This window comes from Telmatherina bonti (assembly GCF_933228915.1).
Source record: "Telmatherina bonti genome assembly, chromosome: 3".
NCBI classification, from domain to species: domain Eukaryota; kingdom Metazoa; phylum Chordata; class Actinopteri; order Atheriniformes; family Telmatherinidae; genus Telmatherina; species Telmatherina bonti.
Genome location: NC_136621.1, coordinates 19636405 through 19662567, shown reverse-complemented (window position 1 = coordinate 19662567; position 26163 = coordinate 19636405). Strand labels below are relative to the sequence as shown.

Sequence of the window (26163 nt, the reverse complement as noted above, 5' to 3'; positions counted from 1 at the left end):
TAATTTTGTTATAAGCATTTTAATAAAAACAAGGAATACATTTGTAATGTGCTCAGACCAAAAAAGGACAAAAATCACTATTGAACATTAATAAATAGTTGAGTAATTTCTCATCATAAAGAGGTTAAAGCCATCAAATTGTCATTATCTCTTTTTATGAGATGTTTAAATTGTTATCAGGTTGTCAGTTAATAAGCTGAGCAAACAAACATATATTCCAGATAGACCTGTGAACGTGCTGTGTGATGCAAATGAAACAATACTCTAACAGATGTATATAAATCCAGCTGCTTTATTACTTCCTGCCACAGCAGAATTTAAAATAACCAAATTAAATGTGTTTTATGATGTTAAAGTATGTTAGCGTTAGAGGAGTCTCCATCTAGGATCTTCAGGGTAACAATAAAAGAGATAGCTCTTCTAAACCAGGGGTAGAAAAAAGCATATATTAGTGGGTTCAAACAAGAGTTGAAATACAGCAGCCAGGAAACAATAGCCCACGATGAAGCACTGTTTGAGATGTCCTGCCCAGCTAGAGATGGATAGTAATATGGACAAAAGGTCAACAAAAACACTAATATCACAATGCCAAGAGTCCTGGCTGCTTTTTTCTCTGATTTCTTTGCAGTGCATTTTACTGTACTGGCTGCAGCAGCTATAAAATGAGGCTGCACAACACGGGCCTGAGACACTGCCACAACAAATACTCTAATGTACAGAATGAGAATGACTGTGCATGGTACAATAAAGGTGAAAACAAGGTCAATAGTTCCAGAGATGACGGTAATTACCACTAAACACTCTCCATAGCAGGAGTTGTACCGGTCTGGCTGCTTGAGATGGTCCTTTAAGATGAGCCCGTTGTAGAGGAGGGAGCAGGTCCAGCATAGGCTCACTGACACCTCTGCTCTGCTGTAAGTGATTATGGTGGGGTACTGCAGAGGAAAACAAATGGCTACATAGCGATCAATAGATATGAGCACCATGTTCCCCACTGAGGCTGAAGTGAGAGTGAAGCCAATAATATATGACAGAGCACAAATGATATCACCCAGCAGCCAGCATGGTTCTATGAATCGCATCGTCTCCACCGGCATCACCAGCAGCCCCACAAGGAGGTCCGAAATGGCTAGAGAGAGCAGGAGCACATTGGTGGGGGTGTGGAGCTGTCTGAAGTAAGAAATTGAGATGATTACCAGCAGGTTGAGAGTAACTGTGAGCACAGAGATGGAAGAGAATAATGCATAAAGGAGTACAGTCTCAGACCGAGGGCGCATCAAACCTGCGCAAGACAAGTTAAACTGAGGAAAGCACAGTCCAGCTTTGTCCAGACTGTTCATTTTCCAAGGATGAAGACAGACTGAGCTACTCAGTCCAGACTGTACGGCTTTCTATTCCCCATCATCCCTTTTAAGCTCATTTCTCAGCTGGAGCTGTCTGTCAAATCTGTTCCTCCTACTTTTCTCTCCTCACCCTTTCTTTGTTTTCCTTTCTCCTTTATCACATTTAGCACCTCCTCTCTTTTACTACTAAATTCATTTGTGTGAAGATGTATATTCATAGTTAGGCTTTTTGCAGGCTAACTCAACAGCATTACACTGTTATATTCTTCCTGTAGCAAACTATTTAGACATTATGATGACTTTTAATTCCAGTGTGAAAGCTCTGCTTCCTGTGGTTTTTGTGAGATGATGACTCATAATAAATCTATAACAGTTTATAACCTCTCTGTCCCATCCATTCCAGAGAATCCCTTTGCACCCTTATACAATAACAAAAACAGACTGTTTGATATTTAGAAACTTCCAGCACAGACTTGGTATATGGTTCTGTCTTTGTGCGAAAACAGTTTCAGGTGAAATTTCTGATCAGTAACTAACTGTATGGAGTGACAATGATTTTCCCAAGATATTCCCAGGTCCATGTTTTTATATTGAACATAGCACAGCAATGTCTCATGCAATGCTGCAGGTGGAGTGGGTAGAGGTATGGAGAATCTTTTCCCAGTGTTATATAATGTATATGTTAAAGACGTAACTTTCTGACCTTGAAACTCTGCGTCCCAGACTTGTTCAGTGACATCTATCATGCTTATTTCTGGAGTCCCTGCTATCCAAGGTCTGCTATCCCGAGGCTGAGAAAACAAACTATACAGCTTTTACATCCGGGACATGATGTGACGTTCCAGCAGAGTTTCACTTCACAGTAAAATAAGGAACTGGCTATTTTGAACGTGCAACATCACTGATTCAGTGAAGAAACGTTAGAAGATTAAAAGAGAGAAAGGGACTAAACAAGATTCATTGTAAAATTTTCTTGCTGGCTGAAGAGAGCTAACAGGGATGGGAATTATTTAACAGAATTTATAGTGAGCCAATATATTACCTTTATTTGGGTTGAAAATTCATGTTTATACCCAACCCTGACACCCTCACTTGTCACTAAGTTGCTGATTGTTGACTCTTTCATAACAATGTTACTTGTACTGTATATGTTATAAACTTTTCTGCTTTTGTTTGTTTCTTTTTCACTCTAAATTTTGTGTGTGGGTTTTACAGCTATCACATTTCACATTTGTTTATACTCTAAATTAGGGATGTTTAAATTCGGTCATTGTGAACCACTGTCCTACAGGTTTTGCAGGTTTTCAGTGTTTATCTATTTCAATACACCCAACTCAAATTCATTGGCTCCAACAGCCTATGAAGTTTTGCACAATGGCTCATTATTTGAGCCAGGTGTGTTGGCGCAGGGAAACCTTAAAAACATGCAGGGTTGTAGCCCTCGAGGACCGGAGTTCCACCTCTATGCTCTAAATGCAAGAAAAAATACACCTCTTTCTTGCACTCTGCAAAAAAGTTTGTCAACAAAGACAATAAAAAATTTGTGTCAATCAAATAAAATTCTTAATAAATACAATTACTTTCTGTATAGCAGTCGCAGTCTCACATAAACAAATTAATAAGAAAATTACTTTTAAATAAAATCTCCAAATTCATTGAATATTATTAATATAAAAAGAACATTTTGATTTAGTGAAATAAGCACAGAAAGGAGGCTAACCAAAGCACAACACTTTTAATGAACTTAATCAAGCTCCTCAAACAAAAAGGAATTCTCTCGTAAAGGTTCATGACCTGAACTAATGAATGACTAGCTGCATAATAAAGACATACTGTTTCCAATTTCTTCTTTGTGTTGGCATTCAGCATGCCATTTTGGAGCATCAGAATTACCAAAACCCAAACACAATTCTATAGGATGCAACAGGATTTTGAAAATTCACATTTTAAAAGTGTTATGGAAAGCACTGAAGCCATAAATATTTTCAGATGCTTTCAGAGCTTGGTACAAAACTCTTACTGATGAGCCACAGTCTTCTGGTATAAGGTGATGTACAGAGAAAACTCAAGCACTGATTTTCAAGGTTGCAGAGGATCAGTTCTTTTTTTTGCTGATGAAACAAACCTGCTAAACATGGTAAAAACACGAGGAGGGTTTCATCATGCTGTGGTTCATACAACAACGCTCTTCAACTCCAGCTTTAGGAGACATTGACCTGCAGCTTATAGATGTTTCTCTGCTTTAACCTACTTGATTCAAGCTAATGGGTCATCATGCAGATCTTGACAAGGAGCGGTTGGTTCATTTAATCAGGCTAAAAGTTATTTCAGAAAAATGTCCTGCAAATTTAAAAGCTTCAACTAGCAAAAAGAATGAGAAGTCTTTCTGCTGGACACACACACACACAAACACCACAACAAAACACATCTAATTGTTATTTGAACTTTTTGACACAAAGTTGATTAAGTGTGTTGATACCTGAGTCCAGTTGTGCCTATCACTTTGTTTCTTTTGCGTGGATATTTCTGATCCGGTTTGCTCAGTTTCTAAAAAAAATACTGGTAGTGAAACAAAAGCAAATTATGCTCACTAATATTTGCTAAGACTGGCTTGTGTAACAACTTGGATATAACAGTATATCTAAGTTGTTGTTTTTTTAAATTTGTCTAACATTTGTCCCACTGTCATGCATATGCTTCAAATTTGTGATGAACTTTCATATTTCCACCAAAACATGTTTGTTTGTTATTATTATTATTTTTTTATTTATTTATTTTTTTTTAATTTATTTATTTTTTTTATTTTTTTATTTCATAATCAGTACCAGTCAAAAGTTTGGACTAATTTTCTAATTAGATTTAATGGGAAAGTGTGTTCAACCTCTTGACTGGTAGTGTACGTTGAGAATTGTGTAGGACATGAGCAAGTTATCTTTTTTTTTTTCTTTACAATGTAATATGTTTTCATGTATGTATACTTTTTGATACAAGTATATTCATGTGGAATATGATTGCATCACGTGTTGTGAAAGTGTTTTCTTAACACCTTTGACAGGAATTCACTTGTGGTTGAAGGTGTTATCAGACACAATAACATGATGTAAACAAGTGCCTTTGATTGCAGCACAAATAACATGGTCAGTGTTTCATCACCTGAGAAACAACAGAATTATATTTGTCATCAATCAGTTTTTATTAAAAATCTTTTTGTGCTGTATATATTACTTTCTTTTTTCTACGATTAAATACTAATTTTGAATTTAAATAATCACCACAAAGAGCTTTGAGTTTAATGACAACATGATAGCTGTGATACATAAACTTCTAAATGTTTCATTAACTGTTCTTGTCTGTTCATAAAAATCTATTTTGACTTTAACTTTAACATGTTAATCTGATTCCAAACCATTTAGTTGCTAGCACCAATATTCTCACCTTCTCCCCATCAGTCTTATTGAGTGGAAAGTGACTTGTTTGCATCTTATGGTAGTTTATAGCCCTTTAATTTACAAATAATGTATCCATTTCCTTTTTAGTCAGTATTGCTCAAACAGTTTTGCACACTGGTAAGTAGTTACATGTTTATCTTTTTATTTATTTCTACTTCACAGTTATCATTAGGACAATAAATAAATAAATAAGATCTGCACGGTGGCATAGTATGAGTACTCTGGCCTCACAGCAAGAATTCTGCTGGTTTAGACCTGAGCAAGGGGGAAGTTAGAACAGTGCCCTTTCTGTGTGAAGTTCACATGTTCCTGTGTGTGTGGGGGTTCTCTCCAGTTACTCCGACGTCTTCCCACTGTCCAAAGACATGCATGTTAGGTTAATTGGCTACTCTAAATTGTCCCTAGAAGTAAGTGTGTTTGTGAATGGTTGTTTGTCTGTCTGTGTTGGCCCTGTGATAGACTGGCAACCTGTCCAAGATGAACCCTGCCTCTCACCCAATGATTGCTGGGATAGGCTCCAGCTTCCCAGTGACCCTTTATTGGTCTATGTGGTTAAGAAAATGGATTGATGGATTAAAAACTAAAGAACAAATGAATAAAATAATAGTTACCTATTATGTGACAACCTAGAATCTCCACCATGTTAATTATTAATTATTTTTCCCATTATTTTTTTAAAATTAACTTTAGGGTTTGTTCCTATGATATAGTTACCGGTAAATTTAAAATCAACCAATCAGTCATTTTTAGTGTTATTTCTCAGCCATATTGAATAAATTCAAAGACCCAATGATTTACACAAAAGAAATCATGACAATGTATGTTAATCATTACACAGTTAAATTATGCAGAACTTAGAGGCGTTGATAAAAATCTATACAGATCACTGATATGTAATTATGTATAACAGCACATACCTGCTTACTTCAAAAATGACATATCCCATGACATACGTGTGTAATGTATCCTTCCTTCTGCTCAGGTGGTCATGTGAGTAATGAACCAGTAGAGGGTGCTGTTGGTAAAGCGTCTCCTCGCGCTCGACTCATCATCATAAAAAAACACGTCTTGAGATTTCAATGTTCCTCAGTTAGTTGACACGTGTGTTTCTGAATTTTACACTTAAGTTCTTTATGTGTGTGCTTAGTTGGTTTATGCTCTCTGTGTGTTTTAGCTTCTCTTGAATTTATAATTTCATGTTTTTCTTTTAGCAGTTTATTGTCTTTAATGATCAGTCCGAGAAGCATGACAGCCTTTAACATGTTTTAATTAAATATAGAAGGTTTTCAATATGAAGATATTTAAACATGTTTTACATCTAGAAAAATAACCAACAAAAGAATTCTCTAATTGACTTTTGAGTTACTCATCATATCAAATAATATTGTTTCTGGTAGAAGATTGAACACACATAAGAGTATAAAAGCTATTCACGTTCAGGTGCTAATTGTTTATGAATGATTTTTTCTTTTCATAATTTGGGTTCCCATAGAAACAAAGACGCATGTATGAATGACAGTCTAAATAAAGAAAAGACAAGGCTGGTTTTCTTTTCATTTGGGTGTCGGCTGTTTTAATGTTCGATGAATGTTCGATGTTGGTCTTTGCAGTGGAGACAAAATATATCATGAATAGAAAGATGCTCTTTTTATAGAGACAAAGGACAAGTTAAATGACTGTGGGGAGATGCTGATGCTTGCGTAGGTGAGGTTTTAGTCAGTGAAAGGCAGACATAAACTGTCAGACAGAGCTACCGTGAAGAACTGGGCTTTATTCTGGTGCAACCTTTTAAAAATCAGCTCACACTAGTTAAAAACAAGAATGTTTCACTTAGTTTATTGTCTATTTTCCTGTTTTCCAGCTGATGTAGCTGTGAGCAGTATACAGTTTCATAAAAATAAATAAATACATTAGATGCATTAGAAGCTGCAAACATTTTGTATTTACAAGGAAATGCTATGTTTTCATTCTAATAACTGTCTGAGACTCAAAGTCATTTGTTTTCACACCAACCTAAATTGAGATGGAGCAACAAATCAAGTCCTCATGTCACAGAAATAATGAGTTGTGGTAACACAAGAAAGTCCTTTGCTTGTATTATTTATAGTAAACACTGACATCTGTTCTTTTTCCTCTAACCGTTTCCACTGATTAGTGCCATATAAAACACTTCACCATCATTATAAATGTGTCTATAATTTCAAATATCAACAAAGTAATTAGTTATTTTGTTTCTTACAGTTTATATATATATACATATATATATATATATATATATATATATATATATATATATATATGTATGTATTTATGTATATATATATATATATGTATGTATGAACATGAACACATTTATTTTTGCACATAATTCCTTTCACCCTTTCACATTCTGAGGGCCAGTTGATTCTTAAATTAATTATATTAGATTCGCTTAGACTCTGTCTCTTCTCTGACAACAAAACCAGCAAAGGTTGGTAGTCTCCCTCTCACACACTGAGAATGACACATCTGTGTTCTGATAGAAAAATGAAATCCCGGCCCCCCAAAAGATCAAAATAAAAAAAATGTAAAGAAAATGATCATTTCATAAACTTAAATTTTCCTTCCTGACAGCGAGACAGTTTTACATCAAGCATAAAACGACAACAACAACTCTAAAAACTAAACTAACAAGCTGTCATAACCACAAAATGTAGAAATGTTTAAATATGTTTTTGAAGTCTCATCAGGTCATCCAGGTCAGGAAATATGTTTTAGTACGTCAAAGGAAGCTGAAATGTAGCACATGCACCAGTCATCATGTCCTAAAACATTTTTTTGAAGTTATGAAAAACTTGGATGAATTAATAGCACTGAATGTGTGCAAAAAGATATGAGAAAGTAAACATCAGTGACAAAATTCTACAAAAACATTGTTCTTTCATCTATTGATTCAATTGGTTTATATAAACCAGACATAAGTCTAAAGAGATCATTTCAGTCACTTCACAGACAAACTTCAGTATATCCAAGAAAATAAAGAAGGTAAAATATTTTATGCCAACAACACTTTCCAAAAAGTTTGAAAAGGGGCAAAGAAAATCTGAAAAGTTTATAGAATGAATATGGGAGATTTTGCAGTCAGCAAATAATTTGGTGATAAGTGAGGATGTTAGAAGTTGAAGGATCATCCACAAGAGGCTTAGTCCTTTAAAGCAAGGAAGCAAGCTCTGTCACTTGGGTCTATTTGTTAAGTACAAAAAGTATTGCACAGTTCAAGATTGCAAAAAAGTTTGTCTTTTATCTGTCACAGTGCGGGATACAGTTACAAGATTCAGGAACGCTGCAGAAAAGTCTATATATTAAGACTAAAGACAGAATGGATGTTTGTCACTTCCAAACCCACAAGTAGTCATGCAATGAATGTCCCAGTGAGTGACTTGAACATCAGTGACTGATATTGAGGTGAATCGCCAGAACTTTGTAGAAACATATGCTACCATTTAGGCAGTGTAATATCAATGTGGGGCTGCAATTAGTAGGTAACTGCTAAACCTTGTTTTGCATGATTTTTCAACAGCATGCTTTAGAAAAAGCAGTTTATGTGGCTGACTGACCATCCTGCAATTCAGGTTTCTTTCCAATGAAAAATGTGCTGCATAATGAAGAGAAGAGTGAAATAACATTAAATGTTTGTTGAGTATCTCAAATCTGGAACTAAAAAAGAATAACAACCTTCTTTTTGAAAATCTCAAGCAATTAGTGTCCCCAGATCTTAAAGCAGAACAGGAAAGCGTGGCAAATCTCAACACTTAAAGTGTCTTGCACGTATTTTTTTATTCATTTATCGTAATCATTAGAATACAATGAAACTGGTCAGTGAAGACACTGCAAATAATTTTATTTAAACTTGTAAATTTGAATTACAAATTAAAACGTTTGTATGCATGTTTTCTCTTTAGCTACATGTTTCTCCTTTTTTATTAGGCTGTAGAAAATGTTCATATGGACATGGTTTTACCATAAAAACCGTGTCTTTATCATAGTTTATCACAAAATACTGCACATTATTAGGCTTTTACGATTTATATCTGTGTAATCCGCCATGGCTATGAAATGCTTTTATTCCTATATGAATAGCCCAACTCAAAGCAATGAGTTTGCTAGAAGAATAAAAATGTGCTCATAACTTTTCCATTCTGGTGTAGATCCACGATAAAATATGACCGCCAGTTCAGCATAAACAGTACAAACCTCCGTGGAGACTTTGTGTTCCTGCTGACAGATACAGCAGACCGCGTAGGCCGCGCTCTTTCGCTTTGATGATGACAAATGACGATATGATCATTATGTCACACAGACGAGGTTTCCCAAGCAGCTTCGGTTTCTGTGAGCCACGCAGAAACACACAATCAAGCCGAGCTGCCAGTTTCTGTCAGAGCCGCTTCAGGCTGCATTACATGCGCAGTCCTGCTCTGAACCCCACATCACCACGGCAACCGGAGCTCACATCGAGTCCCGTCACAGCATCCGACACATCAGCTCCCGTCCGCAATCGACCGGAGATCCCGCAAAAACACAGTAAGTTTTTATTACCCCCTTTATGCAGCATTGTTAGTGAGGAGAGGAGCAGGTTATGCGAGCGACACACGTGAAAAATCGATGGAAGCCGCTTCCACTGCGGAATGAGGCGCAGCATTATTCAAGGCGGTTTATTAGTGATTTAGTGCAGCTTCTAGTCCGCTTCAGCGAATGAATGGACATGCAAACCTTCAATCGAGCAATTCACAGTCTTGTCTCTGTAACAGCTTCAGTTATGTGGTTATTTAATTTATATGAGGACACAACAATAATAAAAAAATATATATACCTTTTGAATGACCTTATGCTTTATACGAGTTAAGTCTATTACTTTAATCATATTGAAAAGTGAGTGCAAAGGTCACGTAAGTTTATCAAGTGAAACAATTTAAGCTTACGTCATTAAAGGGCTATCAAATGTACATTTTCCAGCCATTTTTTTTTCCTGTGTCTGCTCTGGTTACACAGCCTCTACATCCTGTCGCAGCAGCCTTAAGTGCTGCAAGTTCAGATATACATGACTGGTGAACCTTGAAGAACTTAACAGGAGGTGGCAAACACTGCTCTTACCTATTCACAGCACAGCATCCAATCTCCTACAGAAATTTCTCTATCTCATTTTTTCTAGGTTGGATTTAAGCGAGAATTCAAAACCCAAAATGATTACCAGTAATAACTGGTAATATATAATGTATTATATATATAATATATAATATATAATATAATAATAGAAGCTGTGATCAATCGATGTAATTTGCTGGACTTGTTTTCTGCCAGAGTGTGGGAACACTGAGTGTTTGACAGCAGCACCCAGCTCATTTGTTAATCACACATTTGGGATGATTCATCATGCCCACACTTCACTCCAACTGTGGGGATCAAAAATGGTGGTCAGCACAGATGACCACTTTCACCACCCACTCATCAGAAACTATCTACAATTTTTGCCAACAGATTTACCAAAACACCTTCTGTGTTTTCCAGATGCTGACAACATAATTTCCTTTTCTATCTCATTATTTATTCTCCATTTGTGTCCAAGGCTTAAGCAAATGTTCCTGCAACCTCTCTCATCATATACACATTTCTGGTGTACATTTCTCGAGCAATATAAAATTGCCTCCTGGTGTTTGTATCATCACTGTGAGTCACTGGCATTGGTGGGCCAGTGGGGCCCTTGGCTGGGAGAAGGTGTTGTGTTCCACTGTGTGAATGAGATAAGTGGCTCCTTACCTTTTCCCTCAATAATTTAGATGATCATTGGATGGAGGAGAGGAAACCAAGTCTCCATTAGAGCATGGATGTATTCAGTGAATTATATTTAGATATTAGTGCTTAATACTGAAGATAGAGGGATTGGAGGAAGAGATGGGGCTGAGATAAATAACATGATTCACACACAGTTATGAAACATGTTTATTCTAGATTGTTGGCTTAAAAACAGGGAGAGAGATGGTTGTGTTATCTAAATATGTCTTCATGCTACATGACTATGATTATCATAAGCTCACTGAATTATTCAGGAACATGTTATTAAAGCTTATCATATGAATCATTGACTTCTTAATGGTTTGATTTGTGTAAACTATCAAAATATAACTGAACCAGCAGTGTATCATTGCGTCGTTTGAAAAACCCTGTATTTCATGACTTGATTGTAAATCCCCCCAGCAACACATTTTTACTTCCATCTTGTCTTATACCGACACTTAGTCTGGAGATTTTACTGTCAGTTCTTACTATGGGTGCCAACTTGGCATCATTTTTTATATGCAGGCAACTCCAGGAATTTCACGAGGTTTGTTTGCTTTGGTGTCTGATACACCAACCACACGATTGTGAAAGCAAATCCTAAAAGCCAATCCTAAAAGCTAAAAGGAAAAGAGTTTAGTTTAGGAAAATAGAAGTGATATAGGGCCAGGAAACTGGTTAGTAGTGACAGCTTAATGCAGGTTAGTAATTATTTTTCTGTTTAGAAAACTATGCCGATGTTGTATTTTGCCTAACATGTTGAAACATGTGGACTTCTTTCCACAGTTTTCAGTCAAATTCAGCATTTGCTAGCTAAATACATCTACAAAAAACTGTAAATGCTGAGCTCAAGTAAGTCTCCATATTAGTCGGTAACATCTTGATGGTCAGGTATGTTTTTCTGACCACATAGACTCCCACTAGTGCAGGGATCAACAACTGGTGTCATACAGATATTGGATGTTTTACTGCTGCAACACAACACAACGAATAAGTCATAAGCAGACTTATACAGAACTTAACAAGGTGTTGGAGAACCAATTATATATATATATATATATATATATATATATATATATATATATATATATATATATATATATATATATATATATATATATATATATATATATATTATTATTATTTTTTTTTTTTTTATTTTTTTTTTTTTTTATTTTATTTTTTTTTTTTTTTAATCAGATGTGTTGGAGCAGAGAAACATCCAATATCAGGACACTGAGACCAGAGTTGCTGATCCCTGCTTTAGTGCATCTTTGAGAGGCCTTTTGAAAAGATAATAATTTATTTATTCCTCTTTGCATATTTCCAGGTACACTGAAACAAATATAGGTGCAAGTCTGCTTGTTTTTAATTAAAAAAACATTTAAAAAAAAAACAAGCTGTTAAAGCGAAGAAGAGGCAGAACTTACTGCATTTTCTTTATCCATACATTTTGCCATGTAGGCTGAAATAACAAAACTTCATTGTTTGATGGATGTTTAACTTGCAGATTAATAAGTTTAAGTTTTTCAATGTGTAGAACTGATATAGTTAAAACGATTTTTCAATTATTGCTCTGTAACATTGCTCTCCAGTCCTGTTAATCTTACACTTTTATAGAAACAAAATAATCAGAATTACCTAAACAGGTGCCACCTCTTCTGTAAACCTTTGTTCCACCTTAATGACCTGTCCAGAGCTTCTGCAGTCGAAAAACAGCAATAGAAATGCTCCCATAGCAGCTTAGCTAGACTTAATATAAAAGCAAGAATCAGATGTAAACAGTCAAGCTGCTCTCCTGAATGGTTACAGAGTGAACAGCAAACATTTACAGACATTAGATGTTATAGTTTCACATTATGCTGCATATCAAGAAATGATCTCCCAATGGGGGCAGTGTGACATTTTTAATGAGAGTGATATTAAAAGAATCAAATAACCGTATTGTGTTGATAATACACGAGTACAGTTCTTTGAGTTTGAAAATTAAAATCTCATATTATGTTTAGTGTAGATAATTTGCAAAAAGTAGAAACATAATTAGACCAAAAAAAGAGAAAAAGAAAACAGAAAGATGTGTTAGGCTGATAGTTATTGTTATTTTCTAAGTTTTCCTTTATCACAATAACATTTTTGCCGTAAATGCATGCATGCTATTATAATTGTGTAATGCCTATAACTTCCAACCAAGAAATTAGTTTTATTACAATCATTTTTCTTTTTTCCCTCTGTTTAAGTTTACAAGCAGCAGCTGCTGCATTGCCTATGTCATCATGGCAGTGTACTCACAATGACAAGATGGTTTTTTTTCTCTCATTTGGATTTTAGGAATCTTGTGGTGGAACTAAAATGTCTGATAAATTCAATAACAATCCAATGACCCAGTCTATGTTATCTGTAACATCACTGACAGCATGACTAACATGTGTCTTATTTATCACAGTATTATCTTTTTTTTTTACCCTCTTACAGTATATGGCCTGACAGGATATTTGAGCTGCATTATCTCATTTTGTCACAGAACGCACAATCTGAGTCAGTGTGACCTGAACTGTCTGTACCTAATCTTGACATCATTTTAGGTATTTTCAAGCAACTGAGCAGCTATGGTGAAGCTGGGCAATAATCTGTCTGATAAACTGGGGAAGCAACCATCTGCAGATGATGGCTTTGATAACATCCCCCTCATTACACCCCTGGAGGTCAACCAGCTCAAGCAGCCATTCGCAGACCAGGTAAGTATGTGCTGCCACACATTGGGTGCTTTCTTTTTTTCTCGAAAGCATTGTGCTTCCAAGTTGGCCACCACAAAAACATTCATTACATTACTAAAGACATTTCCAACAGATTATGACTCACTGGAAAACATGTGTGACAAACACTGATAAAATTCATGTGGGTGCACTTATTGTCTTCTCATGAGCTTCAGCACTGAGCCTGCTATAGTTATCTTTCTTTTCTCATCATCATAGGTTAAAACTTTGGAATCAACCAACACAAAAAAAACATCTGCGTGAATCCAAAATGCATGAATAAAGCCTTCAGAATATATATATATATATATATATATATATATATATATATATATATATATATATATATATATATATATATATATATATATATATATATATATAAATATATATATACATATATATATATATATATATATATGTATATACATATATATATATATATATATATATATATATATATATATATATATATATATATATATATGTATATGTATATATATATAAAATCCCAGATGTTTTATTTAATACATCTACAATACAATTCATTGATTGGGTGGTGAAGCATTAACATAAAACCACATTATAGTATCCCAACATACCGTTAAGGGAATGAAATCGAGTTGATTAAAATACTTTTAAAGATGCAAATGAGTATTTTTCATGCCCACTAAATTCTAAAGCACCAAGCAGTAATAGATATATTTGAGTTATTTTTTTTTACAAAGGTAACTTTGACAGTACACTCCCCTTTTTGCAGGTCATCGTGAAGACATCAACTCAGTATCAACTTCAACAGCAGAAGAAGAACAAGCTGTATGTTCCCAACATAAACAAGCTGAATATCAACTTCTACAGGGATGTCACAGATAGAGCCAAGGTATAACAACATATATCAGGAGAAATGTGCACAAATTCTTACTGGTAACAATGATAACTCTGATCTCCTCTGAACATGGTCTGGGCACCAGGGTTAGAAGATTAGGATGCATTAAGAGTAGGTATGAGACACAATGGTGATGCTGATGGTGTACTAACTCTATAGAAAAAACAAAGACCGGTTGGTTTTAGAAAATATGTTAGTCAGTATAGGAAGAGTTAAATCATTGGTATGCTTCAAGCAGAGAAAAACATCCATGGAGACTGCAGAAACTACTACAGTTTGGTCAGGAACTGTCAAACACATTATTAAAAACTAGAAGGATAGTGGGGAATCATCTTCTTTGAAAAGGAAGTGTGTTCACAAAAAAATCCCACTCGATGGTAGTCAGTGATTGCTTAAACTTTTGGTAAAATCAAATAAAAGAAAAACAACTACATAATTCAGGACTATATTTAATCCTTTATTGGATGAAAGACCATATTTGTACACTTCATCGCACATACAAAATGCCTCTGCATGCTTTTCCACGAAATTACAGCTGTCCACACACCAGTCATCAAAGATCAGGCTACATCCTGGCTACTTCACTGAGACATGCCTTTAGCACAAATAAAACAAAACCAAAAAAAATGCAAAAAAAAAAAAACCTAAACAAAAAACGCTAGTACCGCTTACTACAGCAGAAGATTTTAGAAAAAAGTATCCATGTTTTAAAGTCTTGTAATAATCCACAAAATTATGACACTTTTCATGGATGAAAAGAGTGAAAGTAAGAGCTCTTCCACATGCACAATGTGAATGGAACTCAAGGGATTGGGACAGAACAGCTGTGTGGCCATAAGAAAACCAATAATCAGTGAGGCTAACCGGACAAAGGGGCTTCAATTTGCTAGGGAGGATAAAGATGAACTCTGGGGCAAGGAAAGAAGGTCTTGTGGTCTGATGTGTCCAGATTTACTCTGTTCCACAATGATGGGAGCATCAGGATAAGAAGAGAAGCAGATGAAGTGATTCTCCTATCATGCTTAGTACCTGCTGTGCAATCTTGTGAGAGCAGTGCTTTGATGTGAGGTGGCTGCAGCTGGTCAGGTCTAGGTTCAGCAGCATTTTGTGCGTTTGCATGAGAGTTTTAATTCCTGTTTAATTCAGAATAAAAGTTAATACCGCTTTAAACTGATGAAAAATGACCATGTAAACACTTAATTCCTAATTCTAATTTCTATTCGGATCAAACTTAATTCCGATGTTAGTGGCTGGTTTATTAGCATTTTAATTCCAGTCTAAATAATTAAACTGTCATGCAAACCTTAATTCCGCTCAAAGTTAATTCCGGTCATTCTGCGCATGCTCGTTACCTTGTCCTATCCTGATGACACGCCTTGTTTTGCCTCCCGTGTTTGGTCGTCTGTCTTTCTTCTCCTTCTCAGTTGCTGCAAAAAGTGAAGTAGTATTGTGAAGTATTGAGCTGGTACTTTAAAATTATTATAAAAATAGTGGTGAAACTAGTACTTATTATGTAGTTTTTACAAGTTATGACTGAAAAGACGAGAAGCAGGGAGCTAACTTTGTTTGTTCCCGGTATATGTCATACATCACGTGCACCCTCTGTCCAATCAGAACCCTTCCCAACCCGCCGCTCTAAAGAGAAATTATCTGAGGACGAGTGTCATGTAAACTTTCATTCCGAATTATTATCTTCATGTAAACTCGTAAGAGAAAACGTTAATTCCTAATTATTTAATTCCAAATTAAAATAAAAACATGTAACCGTACCCAATATGTGCCCAAAGAATGAGGTCAGCTGACTACCTAAATATTCTGAAAGATCAGGATATTCCATTAAATTAAACATATTCCTGCACTTTTTGCCTTCAACACATCATTAAAAAAAATGTTGCATGTAACAGTGAAAAATGAGCGATTTTTGAAACAATGACTTTTTAAAATTAAGGTACATTTTGAAACCAGAAACTCGAATATGCCCGGATGCCTGAGAGTCTAACCAACCAAAAGCTGATTTCCTTATATTTATAGGATATGTTTATATAATAAACATAATGGCTCCATTATCCTTTCAGTGACTTGTTACTGAAGCTTGTATTTATATGTGTGTGTTGTGTGTGTGTGGGTGGGTGGGTGTGTGTGCATGTTGCCTTTGTTGTCCAGATTACAAGTCTTATCCTCATCACTTTGGCGTTCTTGACCAGCCTGCTTCTTTTGCTCATGTACAAAGCCATGTGGTACGACCAGCTTATCTGCCCAGCAGGTTTCGTCCTGAAGGTAGGAAACATAAATGCAGACACACAAACATGGATAAGTTAAAGCATACACAGCAATGAATATGTGGTTTACACAACTTATCACAAGCATAAAGCAATAAGGAAATTTATTTCTAGAAAACCCCTTGAAATGTAACATCTTGTTTGCAAGGGGGACCAACATAACATAAAACGCAAACATAACAGTATTTCACACATAATTTTACAAACATAAAATACAACACTGTATATAATACATATTACAAAGACAATATACTAAAGACTAACACTTGACACAAGACAATCATGAAGTGGAACGTTTCAGTTTACACAACCCTCTCCCCTCACCCCATTATGCCCTCATGTCAATGCATGTCCCAGTTCACGTACAGCTGGGGTCCTATCAGTTTAGTTTTTCTTAAAACGTATCCCAGCGCAACAAAAATCTCATTAATCCTGAACAGATCAATTCTATCTCATTGTGTAATGTTAGCCTAGCTTTGATCCAAGCCTTTAACATAATAGTCAAAAATTTACATCACATGCTGGCTTTCAGCCATACAGTAACAAGGGGAAACAAGAGTCAACAACACATGAATAAGAGTTGTGACCCAACAATTACTTACATAAATACATAGATATGGATCAGAGTAAATAAGGAAAATGGAGGAGTTTTAAATATCTCGGAGGAAGATGTAGTACTTGAACTTAATAAAGAACAAAAAAAGGGTTAATAGAAGAAGTTCAACGGTTCAGTATAGTAAATTAAAAACTTATCCTCACTGAAATGTAGCCCCTGCTCAAAGAGCACTTGCACAGTCTACGATGTAACCCATCTGTTTCTCGTCACACCCTCACAACAGCCACTTCAGGGGGATTCCTTTAAAAGTGGGACTGGAAACCCAAACTCATTATCTCCCAGCGACACCTTGGAGGCATCGTGTACCGAGCCAGCACTGCCACGCATATTAGTTAAAAGGCCTCTCTTTCAGAAGAAAACTTAAGGTGCGCGATAGACATGAGGAAAGGGGGTTGTGGGGGGGTGGGGGTGTTTGACGGATCCTGCTTTTCGGCCTGGCAGAGTTTGGGATGCCTGCCTGTGAATTGGAGGGGTCTTTAATTAGGGCTCAGCATGACTAAACTGTGATTAAAGGCTTAACAGTGAGGGGGGGAAAGCAAGGACTGGGAAGGGGGGAGGAGAGGACCTTTTAGCAATGCTTTTGAAGTTTTTTGTAGATTTTTTTTGTGTAAATGTGTTGTCGCAGACATAGGAAGAGGATAAAGAGCGGCTACTGTGCTTTAAGAGCATTAACTAATACTATCTCATATGATCCTCCAGTCCATTCAATAGCAAGCAAATGTAAAGATGTTTTTTTCTCATGTGTGGTCTAAATGGAGTTGGCGGGACTGATTCTGGGATACAGAGATAAAATGTGATTCGGTACCCTACATCTTGTTCAAAAATATCTTCTATGGAGTGCGTTACCACATGTCATTATGTCATTAGTATATCTCAAGTTTTTCCAGTAATCAAGTTTAAAACATAAAAAAACTTCACTGTCCTCAAGATTTTTTCATACTTTTGGAGTCTTGAGGTAAAACCTCGAGGTATACCTTGATCTATGTTTTTTTTCTCAGTGTCGGTGTTTAGATCCTAGATTACCTACTGGAACCGCATTTATTTTTGGTTTATTAACAACTGAACAGCAAAATCATTACTCAAATTCTGCTGCCTGGAATTGACATTTAGTGAATTGTGAGAAATGTGTTGAATAGAAACTGTTGGGGAAAAAACAGAGGCATAAACTACTTTAACAAAGGAGTTTAGATAGTTTCTGATGCAACAAACACACAACAGGAAGAAAATTAGTTTAGTGAATGGTTTATACGTTCAGAAGTCATCTGTGTCACAGCTCAGCATAGAAATATCCAGTCTCATCACCTCTACCTAACTTCACTTTCAAATCATCTGCTGGACCTCGGAAGTCAGAACATTTCCTCTCGCCTAGTCTGCTGTTTACGGTACATTCTTATCAGATTTGAGATTTAGATTCACTTGAAACAAAATGGACTAATACTCCTCTGACAGGAATATATCCTGAAGAGGAAATTTATATTCTTTATGTTAATATCTTTTTAGATTAGCATTTTAAAACCTGAGGTCCCCCAATTGGGAGTCTTACATGGTACCACACTGTGCCCCCCTCCCCCCTGCTTTTTTTTTTCCAAGCATGCCTGAAACTTTTTCTAATTTGCACTGTGTCATTGTGTTTTAATTGTTGTTACAGATGCACAATCTGAGTCAGTGACTGATATATTGTTATCAACACATCTAAACCAAGATCATAGTTTTTTCTTTATCATAGCTGTATAAAATGTGCTCAAACAGACCTTGTGGATGCAGAGATAGAATTATCTCCTTATTAGTATGCAATTTTCAAGCAGAGCACATAAAGGCTGGCACATGGGTGAAATACTCGATTTGATTTAAAAATCCAAAAACTCACAGAAAATAGAAGAATATATTTTAAACTAATATTAGAAATATATCTGAGGTGTATGTGTTTACATAGAATGGTGAAGTGTTGTTAATGTTCAACTCATGAATCACTAAAACTAAAATAAATAGGTGTTTTTGTTTTGCTTCAACAGCAGAAGCACTGCACCCCTGCAGCTTTGGAGATGTATTACACAGAGCAGCAGGAACCGAGCATCCAAAGCAGCACCAACACCGGTCTGTATGCTGCTCTCAACCACCTCAACCAGGTCAAGAGGACTGGGCCAGAGCTGCCATCGCCATGGTTACCGGTCATCAGCAGACTCAAGGAGACTGGGGACTCCAGCAAACCACTGAAAGGAGTGCTGGGAGAAGAGTGAAGGCTGTAGCGAAAATTTAGGTGAAAGAGCAACAAAAAAAAAAAAAGAAAGAAAAGGAATGTTAGATATGGCTTTGTCACTGTGTGTGTGTGTGTGTGTGTGTGTGTGTGTGTTTAAGAATTTCCTTTTCCCACCAATTAGTTATTGCTTGTGCCAGAACTCCAAAACTTTGACTCAAAAACTTTGACTCAAATCAGCGCAAATCAACAGTGAAGGAATGTGTGTTTATGTGTGTGTGAGAGGTGTTGTGGTTGGAAGCAGGAATGTACTCAACTTTTACAGCGTTACTCAGTCATGACTAAAGACTGCCATCTGCATCCACTGTGTACTTTCAGTCATGTAAATTTGTACACACTTTACATGTATGGGGTGTATGCACATTTGCATTCATGTGCCGTGTGTGCATGCATACACATTATAAAAACACATCTTTCTCTGTAAATTGGAGGTGAAAGAGAAAGAAGGCAAGAAATCAAAGCGAAAAGGTAAAGTAACAAGCTTTTAACGAAATGGAACAAGTTTATCTTCATCAGTCAGCTTTGATGTTAGTTTTGGAGCTGAATGTTTGAAATCACAAATGTGCTCACAGTTAAACTATTCATTTTATTGAGTTAAAGTAATTTTACCTGCAGCCTGCAAGTTCCAGTTTTACATTGTTGGAAACAGAGACAAGTGCATTTCTAAAGGCTTGTCTGTTTTTTCAGTTTCTTGACATGTTGCATTTACAGTTGATTACCATGAAAGATAATTTAATCAGTGTTAATTAAATCTATAACACAACATAATGAACACTTTGTACAGGGGCATTGATATGAATCTGCTGTATATTTCCTTATTGCCCACTCTGCTATATTAAAACATGCGTTATTTACAATAACTATTGATGTGAATTTTCATGTATTACTATATCTTAGTGTAATGTATTTAAGCTAATTGTAAACAATAATCAATCGTGCTCCATCTTTGTTTCTGTTTTTCTCAGTCTGCCTTTCACAGTGCCCTTCTAAATGTACAGTATAATAATTACAGAGGAATATAAAAAAAGGGTCCTTTAATGGATGTATTTGAATGTAAAAAGTCGCAGCTTTTATCTCGCAGTAGATGGTACTTATAATGTATGACCTAAAAGTGTTCACAGTTTTCTTTGTTTATCTGTGCATTATTTAGCAACCTCTCCATGGAAAAGTTGCTTTTGCAAACCTAAATATTTTGTAGAGGAGAGGCACAGCAGACAAAATCACATTGCAAATATTCTTTTTTTTTTGCAATATGCCCTTATTGTCCTATTTTTAAAAGCTCTGGAGACTTTATCTTAGTTATCTCAGACTTATTTTGGTGCAAAATCGGTTTGGGTGAGCTGGATCGCTAAACAGTTTATAGTCCTGTAAAAAGTGGAAAACTCATACCCTAATGTCAGTCACTTATCAAAAATAAAGGACTGTAAAGTGGACTCGGTGTAGTTTCTTGAAGATATTTTGCTTTTTAAGAAGAGCTTTTTCAGTTCTAACAGAAATAGTGGAAGACTTTGCACAAGTAGTTCATTAAGCCACAGACGTTTTAGAAACAATAGCCGTCGAGTTGTGACTCACTGGAGGTATGGTTTGTGCTCATTTTCTGTAGTTCTTATGGTTGTAAACTCTAAAAAAAAATCTGCAGTTTCACAGAAATCTTTTGATATAAAAGTGAAGAGGTTTTTCTGGATAAGAGCAAAATGTTGTCAAGAAACTAAACCTTGTCTAAATGACTTGACTCAGCCTGTGTGGCTACCATGATTTGGTTTAATTTGAACCTTCACAGACAAAGGACTGAAGACTTGATTTGTTTTTTCCCAAGCAGCCCAGCCCTTTATAGTCACCACTCTAATGGCCCGAATTAATCAATAACTGAAACTTTAATTGTTGGATTTCACAAAAAATCTTCATCAGTTGTTTTAAACCTTTATTATTTAAAATAATTCACACTTGTGAAATGCGCTTCTGTTATCTAGCACCATTATTAGTTGGTTAGCTTTGGTTTAGTTTGGAAAAGATGTTCAAAAATAGTCAAAATGCAGAAAAGAAGTAGGGACATGGAGCCAGAAAAACACCATAAAAAAAGCACCTTTAAAGAAATAGAATCATACTGGAAAGGAATATGTATACGACAAATCAATGTGTTTGACTGGACTATTGAACCTGATACATTACATTAAGATTTGTTCAGATAGTCATGGTTTGGATTTTTTGTGTGTCTTTTATTCTTTACTGCTTTTTTTTAAGTGTGTGAAGCATAATGTGTATGTTGTAGCCCATTTTGTTTCCTGTTCATTAGCGTACCTGGCCTGATTTACTGATTCATTTCACCTGTGTCTAGTTTTTTTTCCCTGTATTCAGACCCTTTAGTTTCAGTTGCTATTTGCCAGTTTGTTGTCTGTAGTCTTTCCCTGTGTTCCTTGGTTTGTTAAAGACTATTGAAGCATTTCCTCTGCCTCCTGTCTCGCTAACCTACATCTGGGTCCACATCACCACCATCTCTCCATGACACAGATTCCTGCAAAGTACAAGTGGCTGCACTTTTCCAGCCCAAGAAAGTTTCTGAATTGAGTTGCATTGATTTTGTGTGAGATCCTTTAAGTACAAAAAGCTGGTGAGCCTAGATCAGATTCCCTGCTAAATATGACCCCTTTTGATTGTTACTATTTTACCTTTAGACTTTTTCATGAAAAAAAAAACTTCAACAAAAGGACAAGCTCAGGTTTGCTGATGAGGGTTTACTAACTTGGAAAGTTAAGTTTTTGTGCATCTAACAAACATTTACAAGTGCAAAAATGTAGGGGATCATTTAAATACAACTGAGCTTGTCCTACTTTTTTTCTTTCTTTTTACAAGGCAAACTTGTTTTAGCCTCTTCAGGTGCATTCAGCTGCATAATCATTTTATGATAGCTGTAGTTGTACGTTTTCTTTCAATTTATTATGATTTTAGTTGGTAGTATAACAGGATGTGTAAACCAAAATGACTAGTAGGCATCTAAAAACAGTCTCTGTTATGATACTGAGAATAGACAGAAGTCAAAATGCTGAAAGTCAACATTGAGTAACATTTAGACACTTTAACTTTTCTACATAATCATGGATACTAGTGATATTTTTGATTAAGGTAACTCCCAAAGTCTTTCAAACTTAACCATATAAATACTGTCATATGTCTTGCAATGAAATTCTGCATATCCTTTATAAGTGGAAATTTTCCTTGCTCTTTCCCTAAAACTTTCTAGATCAGATGGACTTAGCATTTACCTTTGTTTACCTTCTGTTTAGAAATAAGATTATTACAAATTCCATTTTTAGTTTAGCCTCATACTGTGAATTCTCCATCAAAAAATGTCCCAAAACACAGAAAAATGTCTTTAATTTAACATACTAAAGATAAATGTTGACATATGAACTGTCTGTCATGAACTCTCCTTACTGTGCTGTACTATTTTTCTCTAAATTAAGGACTGTTTTCACACCAAATTCCAACTCTTTTACCTAAACAGGAAAAATAACTCAATGAATGTGTTATAATAGAACTTTTTTTTTTTTACATAAAAAAAAAGAGTAAAAATTGAAGAAAAATGTGCCTCTCCTTTTACGGTCTGTTGCTCGAAGATGCTCAGTATGCATAGAATTTAAAGTATGACTCCTTCCATCTCCCAAACTGTAGTTTAGCAATTCAAAGCTAAGCCACATCCTCTGCTTCTCTCCGTTTTCTGGGTTCACTGCTGCGAGCCTGTCTGCATCTCATTTGCACTCACATATTTTCACACCATCCCTTCAAATCCAGGGATGTGTGGCTTGAAGTTTGAGTGTGTGCATCACAATGAAATCATTAACTTAAAGCAATGTGAGCTAAAGTTAATGCATGTCTTAATGTGTGAGTGTGTTTTGTTTTTTGCGCATGTGTGTATGTGTGTGAGCCCATGCTTAGCCTGTTAATTAAATCTACATTACACCCAGTTTTGCCATAAAGCTTTTTTTCCCTCCCCAGTGTTACTGAGTGACATGCTTTAGATGTTGTTGGCCCACGGCATGGAATTAAATAAAGTGCTAAAAAATATTTATTAAGGGATTTACAGAGCTCATGCTTGGTCAGGACATCGAAAGTTGTGCCAAAAAGTCTTACATTCAAGGCCGGAGGAAAATCATATAAAATCAGCCAAGTAGTCACGTAAAGGCCAGCAAGCCCATTTTCCTGCTTTATAGCATCAACAGATCCAAGCAGTAAAATGGCAGGTTGGCTTTTTATTTGTCCTGACCGTTTGACGTTCAGAGTCCTTCCCCCAAAAGCCCCACTTCTTCCCCAGAGTCCCCTCCTCTCCCCTCAGTGGAGCGCATTATGCCAAGAGCCATTTAGCTGTTAGAATGCCACCAGAATCACATTCCTCTGAGACCTGATCTCACTCAAATTCTGGAGAGCAGGAGGCTTTTATGGTGATGTAAACAGTGTTTTTGTCTTTTCTTTGTACAGTATCTCAGTCTGCTGTCTGAAATGAAAAATACAGTGAAAGAGGGACAGTAGTAGGGGAATTACAGTGCCAGAACTGATCAAACAGCCACAAGTGAAAATTTTAGATCAAGTTCAAAGATAAGATTTACCATTGCAAAAATTAAATACTGTTACATCTGGAAATATCACAGCAAAATGAAAATGTTGAGGTCACTCTTATGTTTATCAAGAAAATACATTACTAAGCAACAAAGCAGCTGCAGGTAACCTTAAAGATGCTTGTAGTTTAAACCACTCAGTGATGCAGAGGCAGAATTTGGAAAAGAGTACACAAAAAAATGCTTGTCTGGTAAACCATCTGTTCATAGCCATGTGTCGTCAGTAACTGTAAACTGGTCAGATCAAGTGAGACAAGCCTGTTGATGAATCAAACTTTCATCAAAATTAGTCTGAAGACATGCACAAACTTGTTTTTTTTACGTTAGTTTGTTTTTGTTTTGTTTTTTTTATACCAAGAATAGATTCCAATACTTTGGATTACACCGAAGTACAGATGCAGGCTGATTGATGATACATCATTTACACTAACCTCCATGTCATTATACCTAACATAAATTTGTAGCTGCATGTATGAAGAACCACATAGTGTAGACAAAACCTGCTTAGAATAATTTTGGCTCATCAACTAAAGAAAATGTGCTTTATTGAAAGCAAGCTTAAGGAGTTTTGCTACTCTGCAGGAAATTACTAACTCTAAAGGGCCATTAAAGATACCTAAAACATGGATAATAGCCCATAGATGACCTGCAGTGCAAGATGTACTGAGGAAATCCTGCCTTACTGGATGTTAGGTTCCTCTTTAGCCTTGTGTCTCAGGCTTTTTGAGTTGCAAATGCCCAGTAAGCATGGCCAGGTTGTATGTCAAGGAAACCTGGTCCTGAAGTTTGTCCCCAGTCACTTCCTCGGGGGTTCATGGAAGGAAACTCTGTTCCAGTTGACTCCATACATTTTAATCTAATTTTAGTTGTTTCTTTGCCCAAACCTTTCAACCACTGTGCTTAAATACGTGCAAACATACAAGCACGACTGATGACAGCAACAGAAAGTCCAACAATTTCAAAGATTTAGCTCTTTAGTTTGACTCCATTAGAAAAGACGGCTCTTACACTTCCTGATAATTTACAACCACTCAGAACTTATAATTATTTTTTTAAACAAACATACAATTGATATCTAAAATCTTAATCAAATCTTGAAGTGAACAACTGAACACTGAACAGCAAAAATATTTCAATACAAAAAGGCCAAAGTTGAACGTTTTTGTTTTAATATATATCGTTTTTTAATTTTTCACTTTTTGATTAACTAATTTCTTCACTTTTTCAAATGTATTTCTATTGAAATCAAGCTCCTCTGTCACTGTGCACCTGGCGTATTTCACTCCACTTACTGTCTTCTGAAAGAATCAGCCGGGTTATTCGCAAACATACATAAATACATACATGCATGTATGCATGCATGTGTTTACATATCTCTACAGAATTTGCCTCCCATTCTATGTTATGGTTTTGAGTCAGTTGTGACAGTACAAAAACATTCATTCATTTAGTCCGATTAAAGGTGGTGGGGGTACAGAAACATGTCAACTTTACTGTATGAAAAAGGTCAATATTTTCATTAAGTAAAAGAATTAGCATTAGCAAAAAACTCAATGTGAGCAAATCCTGCCCTGACTGCCTATATCTGCTCAAAACACACAATTAATCGCAACAGCATGCCTCTTAAAAGTTCCTCTTGCACAATGTTCTGTTGTTCACACTCGGTATGGCAGCGTTGCATCCCAGTGCTTTTATAACCTCAGTTCTCATAAGTTTAATTAAAAGGAATGGGGGGATGTAAAAGGAAGGAATATTGAGAGAGAAGTAGCCAGAATTGAAGAAGAGCAGATGAGAGGCGGCCAGGCCTGGGAAGTGAAGGTGGGGGGGTGAGGGTTTGAGCAGAAGAAGAGGAGGCAGCGGAGGCCAAGAGGCACAGAGGAGGTGGAGCAGGCGGAGGGTGGATCCAAGCTGACCCCTGTGTCTGTGTGTGTTGTTGTGTGTCTCAGTGGGTTTCCTCTGCCCTGGCGCCAGCTGGAAATGCCTCCACTAAGCAGAGGGAGTACACACATCATCCTCCATTCACCACCATTCAGTCCCTTTTGATGAGAGTAACACTATACATGCTCAGCAAGCCTCACAGATCCTATCAAGCTGCTGTTTAAAGGCCATGAGGTAGAGATGGGGCAGCTGATCATAACTTATAGAGAGTCTGGCCATGTTGT

General features: G+C 36.1%; 2 protein-coding genes across 2 annotated transcripts; one reads left to right on the top strand and one right to left on the bottom strand.

Annotated features, from left to right (window-relative positions):
- Positions 1-350: 350 nt before the first annotated feature.
- Positions 351-1340, bottom strand: LOC306773128 (trace amine-associated receptor 13c-like; the record flags this gene model as incomplete). Its single annotated transcript, XM_079262864.1, has 1 exon — positions 351-1340. The coding sequence occupies one exon, from the start codon at positions 1338-1340 to the stop codon at positions 351-353; it is 990 nt and encodes a 329-aa protein (XP_079118990.1).
- Positions 1341-13209: 11869 nt separating this feature from the next.
- Positions 13210-19374, top strand: caly (calcyon neuron-specific vesicular protein; the record flags this gene model as incomplete). Its single annotated transcript, XM_079262852.1, has 4 exons — positions 13210-13338; positions 14117-14236; positions 16406-16519; positions 19150-19374. The coding sequence occupies 4 exons, from the start codon at positions 13210-13212 to the stop codon at positions 19372-19374; spliced, it is 588 nt and encodes a 195-aa protein (XP_079118978.1).
- Positions 19375-26163: the final 6789 nt, after the last annotated feature.